The sequence below is a fragment of the Amaranthus tricolor genome, chromosome 14, assembly GCF_026212465.1.
Source record: "Amaranthus tricolor cultivar Red isolate AtriRed21 chromosome 14, ASM2621246v1, whole genome shotgun sequence".
In the NCBI taxonomy this organism is placed as follows: domain Eukaryota; kingdom Viridiplantae; phylum Streptophyta; class Magnoliopsida; order Caryophyllales; family Amaranthaceae; genus Amaranthus; species Amaranthus tricolor.
Genome location: NC_080060.1, coordinates 21,960,779 through 21,968,669, shown reverse-complemented (window position 1 = coordinate 21,968,669; position 7,891 = coordinate 21,960,779). Strand labels below are relative to the sequence as shown.

General features: G+C 37.9%; 1 protein-coding gene across 1 annotated transcript; it reads right to left on the bottom strand.

Annotated features, from left to right (window-relative positions):
* Window positions 1–2,388: 2,388 nt before the first annotated feature.
* LOC130799432 (uncharacterized) lies at window positions 2,389–2,924 on the bottom strand. The gene is made up of 2 exons (XM_057662522.1): window positions 2,705–2,924; window positions 2,389–2,654 (listed from the first exon to the last, which is right to left on the bottom strand). Exons 1-2 carry the CDS (start codon window positions 2,922–2,924, stop codon window positions 2,389–2,391), a joined length of 486 nt encoding a protein of 161 aa, XP_057518505.1.
* Window positions 2,925–7,891: the final 4,967 nt, after the last annotated feature.

The window sequence follows — 7,891 nt, the reverse complement described above, 5'->3', positions numbered from 1 at the left end:
TATATCGTCCGAGTCAAACCAGAATGTTAGAAGGCAGTTAAAAACGGATTTGAAATTAAGGGAAGCTTGCGGATCGAGTTTTATTAGTGTTATTATGAACTACTAGATATAAGAAATTCTTAGCAGCGGATAAGAACGAAAAATTAAATCTACTTGTTACAACTTGAGAACGAAATCGCCTCATAAAACCAAATATTCTTTAAACTTTATTAGAAGTTCTTATCAAGACTTCTGTATCCTAACGATTTATTTCTCCAAGGGACAATCCTCACTCCCCAGACCTGCAACTTAACTTACTGCTAGTCATTGCCCAGATAGGAAACAACATCATCGCAGGGTCGTTAAGACCAAAAGTACACGTCAGCAAACATCGCATACCAAATAAATAATAATATAAGAGAAAGTTTTAATTTATTAGCTGACAATTCATAGAACCTTATGCTTCGATCATGCTTATTAAGAATAATTATTTTCATGTAAAGGTTAGTCAGCCATACTGCTGTACTATCCAGCCATACTGCCGATACACTCCAAACTCCATAAGTGAGACAATACATTAGGGGGAGCTAACCCCTAAGCAAGTCTCTACCATAGACACTCGCCTTACTTCGGTGCCTATGGTTAAGTATGCATACCCCCGCGGTGGCTCATAATGCCCTCATATACCGCGAGTAATTCATTTTCACCAATTGACGTCATACTACGTCCACTTTAAAGTTAGTGAGGTCATACTACCTCTGCTTATCAAAACAATGTATAAAAATTATTGATTCGAAAGATAACATTATCCCTACTATATATCCATGCTTTACTTTTGTATACCATTATTATATGATACATCGGACTAATGCGAACCACGCTGCGTGTACATACCTTAAGCAAGATAACCAACTCACAAGCGTCTTAATCAATTCCCGGTCACGAATCGACTTCCTACAAGGTTCAATCGTATTCGGAAAATAAGCACACATACACATTTTCCTCAAATCATCCATAACACACATATACAATCACATCCATACCTAGAATACTACACACAACATGAACATCCATCACATACTATAACATGGTATATACACAAAACCCGACAGCCTATACAATATGTCCAGAAACTCAACTTAAAACTGTCAAACTGAAAATCCGATTTCACCGTTGCGTCCGGAAGGCGTCAAAACCCCTGGGTACCAATTTTCATAATTTATAACATAGTATAAGTATTTTTAACTTAATTTCAAAGCCAAAAATGTTCCAAAAACACATTTTTTTCACCATTTTCAAAACCTACGGGATTTTGTCATTCCATCATTTTTTTATCACAAAAATATAAATATCAATGTTTGATGTCCTATTAAATCTAAACAACAAAAATTACATAAAAATAAATTTTAATGAATTATTATTATATATATTTTTTTTCAATATAATTCTTTTTACACAAATGTTTTCACACATACACATCACATATATACATGTATATTTTTTTTTTACCAACATTATAAATTCCTTCTATTAATCAATAAAAATAAATAAATAAATTCCTAACACCACATACATTTTTTTTTCTATGAACATCCATTTTTATATATAATATATATTTTCAATCATCCATCAAACAATTTCTTCACACATATGTAAACATATACAAAACCCTAAAAAAAAAACCATACATCAATTTAGATAGAAAAATACATCCCAAAATCATACATGAAATTTTAAATTCTTAAATTAAACATGAATTATAAGATAAAACATATAATAATCATAGAATTTTAAATTAAAACTTAAGAATCAACATAGATTAAGAATTACACTTACAATTGTAAAGGAAAACACCTAATGATCAAGTGTAATGGAGTTAGGAATGTGGATTAGGAGGAATTTTTAAAGGATATGTTTTTTTTTTTTTTTTTTTTGTCCTTGGAAACTTTAGAAATGAAAGGATGTAAAAATGAAAATGATTAAGGAATTAAGAAGGGTTAATTATATGGGATTAATGCCTTGATCCTTCATTACCCTATGGGAGTTACAAGCTCTACCAAGACTCACTCCTATTTTTTTTTTTTTTTTTGAAAATAAAAGATGGTTTAAGGAAAAGTTTAGGCCCAAATAATTCTAATTGCCAAAAAGGATTGCAAATCTCAAGACCAAGCCCAATAATAAATAAAATATATATATATATATATAGAAATAATATTATTAGTGAATTATTAAATATATCAGGAAGAAAATATTGGGAAAATATCGGGGTGTTACAGACTACCCCCCTTAAAAAGGTTTTGACCCCAAAACCACACTTATCATAACACATAACCACAAAACAAGTAAAACAAAGATAATCTCTATACACACATACACAAAGCAACCCAAAACATGAATCGCACGAAAATCCTATCGCCTTCCACCCCCCTTAACGAAGTTACGTCCCAGTAACTTACTAACTTGAGAGAAAAAGTGAGGATATTGCTCTCGCATAGAGTGTTCTGTCTCCCAGGTTGCCTCTTGTGAGCGGTGATTGGACCATAATACTTTAACCATGGTGATATCCTTCCGACGAGTACTATGGACCTTCTTATCCAATATCCGAACAAGCTGTTCCTCATAGGTTAGGCTCTCATCAAGTTCTGACGCCTCTGGATCTAATACACGAGAAAAGGCTGCGACGTAACGTTCAACTGAGAAATGTGAAAAACGTTGTGCACTTTACCCAGAGCATTAGGCAATGCTAATCGATAGGCTAACTTCCCTACTTTCTCCACAATGTCAAAAGGACCTATGAAACATGGGCTTAACTTTCCACGAGCACCAAAGCGAACTACTTCTTTCATTAGAGACACACAAAGTAGAACCTTGTCACCCACTTCAAATTCATTAGGCCGACGTCGAAGATCGGCGTAAGATTTTTGTCTATCTTGGGCTGCTTTCATTTTCTCGCGAATTAACTTTACTTGTTCAGTCATTTGAACAAGCATATCAGGTCCTAAGGTGACAGATTCAGTAAAATCATCCCAGCATACAGGACTATGGCACTTACGACCATAAAGTGCTTCAAAAGGAGCTATTTGTTTCGTAGCTTGGTAACTTTTATTATAAGAGAACTCTACCAGATCCAAATGTTCATCCCATGAACCTTGCCATTCCATGGCTATCGCTCTCAACATGTCCTCCAGTATTTGATTGACACGTTCAGTCTAACCATCCGTCATAGGGTGAAAAGACGTGCTATGAAGAAGAGTGGTTCCCAAAGCCTGTTGTAATGACTTCCAAAAATGTGACAAGTATCGAGTATCACGATCAGAGACAATAATACGAGGTATTCCGTGATATCGAACAACGTATCTAATATAGGCATGAGCAAGTTGTTCCATATCCCACTTACAGTTCATCGGAATAAACCTTGCAGACTTAGTAAGCCTATCCACAATCACCCAAAGAGTATCATTACCAGCCTTAGTTCGTGGCAACCCTAACACGAAATCCATAGATATGTCATCCCACTTCCATACCGGGACTTCCAGAGGTTGCAGTAACCCAGCTGGTCTTCGATGTTCACTCTTAACCTTTTGACACGTTAAACACTTGGAAACAAAATCTGCAATATTCTTTTTCATACCTGACCACCAAAATATACATTTTAAATCTTGATACATCTTATCTCCACCAGGATGAACCGAGTATCTAGAATAATAAGCTTCGTTTAATAATTTTTCCTTCAAGGAGTCACACCCATCCGGCACACACCACCGTCCTTTAAAACGAAGACTACCGTCCTCATGAATTGTAAAACCTTCAGCTTTCCCTTCACTAATCTGCTCCCGAAGTTTAATGAACTTTGGGTCTTCCAGTTGCTTAGCCATAATCTCTTCGAAAAAGGTAGGTTGAATAGACAAGGCACTCAACTTGGCTTCCAATTCCCCTTCTTGGATTATCTCCAAGTTTATTCTCCCAAACTCCTTACACAACTCCTCAGAGGTTATTCACGCTGAGACTGAATGCCTCGATTTTCTGCTCAAGGCATCAGCGACTACATTCGCACGGCCTTCGTGATATGAAATCTTCAAGTCATAATCACTGATAAGTTCTAACCAACGTCGTTGGCGCAAATTCAACTCGGATTGAGTGAACAAAAATTGCAAACTTTTTTATGATCCGTAAAGACCTTGCATTTGACACCATAAAGGTAATGTCGCCAGATTTTCAATGCGAAAACCACAGCCGTTAACTCTAAGTCATGTGTTGGATAATTCACCTCATGAGTCCTTAGTTGACGTGAAGCATACGCCACCACCTCTCTATCTTGCATTAAAACACAACCTAATCCATGTTTGGAAGCGTCACTGTAGACGGAGTATTCCAAGGATGGATCAGGTAAGGTCAACACAGGGGCTGTAGTTAACTTCTCCTTCAATAACTGAAATGCCTTCTCACACTCCTCAGTCCATTCGAACTTCTTTTCCTTCTTCATCAAGGCTGTCAGTGGACGAGCGATGCGAGAAAAGTCCTTCACAAAACGACGATAGTATCCTGCTAATCCCAAGAAACTCCGGATATCTGTAACATTCCGAGGTGTAGACCAATCTCGAACAGCTGCTACTTTTTCTGGATCAACGGAAATTCCTTCCTTAGAAACAATGTGACCCAGAAAAGCCACTTGCTCTAACCAAAATTCACACTTCGAAAACTTAGCATACAACTGATTCTCTTGCAGAATCTGCAAGACTATCCTTAAATGCTCTTGATGTTCTTCTTGGCTCTTGGAATATACCAAAATATCATCAATGAACACCACCACACACTTATCGAGGTACGCGTTAAAAACCCGATTCATCAATCCCATAAACGTCGCCGGTGCGTTGGTCAACCCAAAAGGCATCACAGTGAATTCAAAGTGTCCATATCTGGTTCTAAAAGCTGATTTACTAATATCCTCCTCCTTAATACGTAACTGATGATACCATGACCGCAGATCAATCTTGGAAAAGACTCCTGCCCCTTGTAACTGATCAAAAAGATCATCGATCCGTGGTAATGGGTACTTATTCTTAACAGTGACCTTATTAAGTTCTCTATAATCAATGCAGAGACGCATCGCTCCGTCCTTTTTCCTTACAAACAACACCGGGGCTCCCTAGGGCGACACACTGGGTCTTATATAACCCTTCTCCAACAACTCCTCCAATTGGACTTTCAATTCTTCCATCTTCTTTGGGCCATTCGGTAAGGAGCTTTTGAAATTCGCCCTATCCCAGGCATCAAATCGATTGAAAAGTCCACGTCTCTTTTCGGTGGCATGCCTGGAAGCTCTTCTGGAAATACATCCTTGAAGTCACGGACTACAGGAATATCATCAATTCGAACCTTCCACACCTCCACCTTAATTATACTACAGAAAAACCACGGTTGTCCCTGCTTGATTAGCTTCCTTGCTTCTAAGGATGACACGATTTTTACCTTGAGTCCCTTGGGAAACTTCCTATATTTAACTTTCTCTCCTGGGGGTCCGCTTAGCGTTACGGATTGTCCCTCACAATCTATGCTGCCTTATATCTACCCAACCAATCCATCCCAAGGATTACATCTAGACCTTCCATTTCCAAACAAAACAAATCACTCGAGAAATTTGTCTTTCCTATATTGACCGACACCCCACGAAATAACATACTACAGTGAAAGGTCTCTCCGGAAGGAATAACAACTGAGAAAGATGTTTTCTCGGGATTTTCCAATCCTCAGTCTTTAACTCTAGATTTAGAAATAAACGAGTACGATGCACCAGAATCAAAAAGAACTTTAACAGACTTTGAATTGATGCAAAAAGTACCTATGACCACATCAGACACTTGTGCTGTTTAACTAGCGTTAACTGCTGATAGTCTGCCATTATTGTGAGAGACTGGGGTAGCGCCTCCTTGACTACCTCGTTGTCCAGGAAAGTTCTCATTCCTAGCATTCCCTTGAAGTTGCTGAATTCCGGAATGATTTCTCTGAAACCTAAAGTTTGAGACACCCCCAAGGTTTAGGGTTTCTACCGAAATCACCACCGTTTCGATTTCCACTTCTCGTGTCATTGCCACTCCGACCATTATTGAAGCGTTGTTGTAGAAAACCTCTGTGATTCCCCCCTTGAGGCTCTTGTTGTCCCAATCGAGCATAGCACTCATGCATCCTATGACCCGATTTACAACAGTAAGAACAGCCCATTAATGCTCCCCGACAATCTCTTCCTGGATGATTTTTCTGGCATCTCCTACAGTTATAAATTCTTTCCTTTCCATTGCGGTCATAAAGTGGTTTTTGTACCCTGACCTCAGATGTCGAACCTCTCCCACCTTTACTTGACTGTCCTGGCTGGTACACTTTTTCTTGATAATCCCCATAGGTTTTGTGTTTCTTAAAGTGGTTTTGTGCTTCTTAAAGTGGTTTTGTGCATGATTACTCCCGCTCTCTGCATTCTGGAACATAGGTTCCCTCCTCTTGTCCCCACTATGGGCCAACTTCTCCTGCTCCTTCCTAATAACATATTCTTTCTGGGTTGCCCTCTTATATAACTGGTCTAAAGTATCGTACCTATCGATCTCAATGTGTTTTTGAATCTCGTACGATAAACCCAGTTCGAAACGTTGCATTTTCTTTGTTACAGTCGGGACGTCCTCAGGGCAAAACTTCAGAAATTCCATAAATTTCTAATAATACTCATCCACTATTAAATTCCCCATTTCAAACCTAGCAAACTCGTTTGAATTATCCTTCTTCACGTGAGGTGGGTAGAATTGACCCCTTAACGCTCCCTTAAAATGTTCCCAGCTTAATTCACCATCATTCTCCACTATCAGCCTCGCCTTACTATGTGTCCACCAGTAGTCAACATCTTCGACCAGATAAAATGTAGCCTGGTCGACCATAAATTTTGCGGGACATCGAACTACACTAAAGAGTTTGTCAAACTCTCGAAGCCAGTTTTCCAACGCAGAAGGTTGTCCTTTCCCATCATAAGTAAAGGGCTTACTCTGGGCTATTCTCTTACTAATCGATGAAGCCCTCTTTTCCAAGGATTTCTGTTTGGGGTTTCTTGTACCAACTAGGGCTTTCACTAGGTTCCGAAGTACACGGTCAGAATCACCTCTATTTTCGTTCTTTCTCAAGAATGGAGGCATGATGGAGGGTATACTACATTTTAATAAACAAGGTATATATATATATATATATTCTATTTCCATCATCGAGGTTAAACAAAACTTAGGCTAATATAACTTCTTAGAGATAAGGAAGTCTATCCTAATAGTTGGTAGAATTAAAAAGTTTGGCCTGTTGAGCTCCTAAGCTTCCACCAAATAAAAATAATTATTTTAATTGATTATACTAATGCTCAATATTCAAAACATTTCAAAATTCATGATATATCAAACTTCACAAATTCAGCCAATGAGAAAAGGTTATAAATAATTAAACAGAAAATCAAGATGATATTATAATTCAACCCGCATACTCTGCCATAACATATTATTAAATTCCAAAATACTTGGGTACAAAATCCCAAATAATCACTGTTCTTCTTAACCATATTGTCAAAACAAAACAGAAGAAACTTCTCGGCAGAATATCCATACATCATTATTAGCGTGGAAATAGTCATATAAAATCATAAGCATAAATACTACAATCAAAAGCAAGATCATATAGTAAAAGGCGATGCATCCATACGATCCCGATCTTCCTCATATAAGTCAGGGTCAAAAATCAGCATCCCCGGAGTTGTCACTATATGTGCTATTAGAATCAGTGGGTGTCTCTATGGGTCGGGAGTCACTCATATCTAGTTGTTCCTCAGAATCTGAAAGCTCAACAATTTCTGGTTCGGGTAATATTTCTTCCCACATTGTAATTTCACTATCGT

What these genes read in the sequence shown, in the direction of transcription:
- LOC130799432 (XM_057662522.1), bottom strand. Translation starts at nt 2,924, where the DNA reads ATGAAAGCAGCCCAAGATAGACAAAAATCTTACGCCGATCTTCGACGT. An exon ending in AGCATTGCCTAATGCTCTGG is followed by an intron (nt 2,655 to 2,704) that starts GTAAAGTGCACA and finishes GTTACGTCGCAG; the next exon opens with CCTTTTCTCGTGTATTAGAT.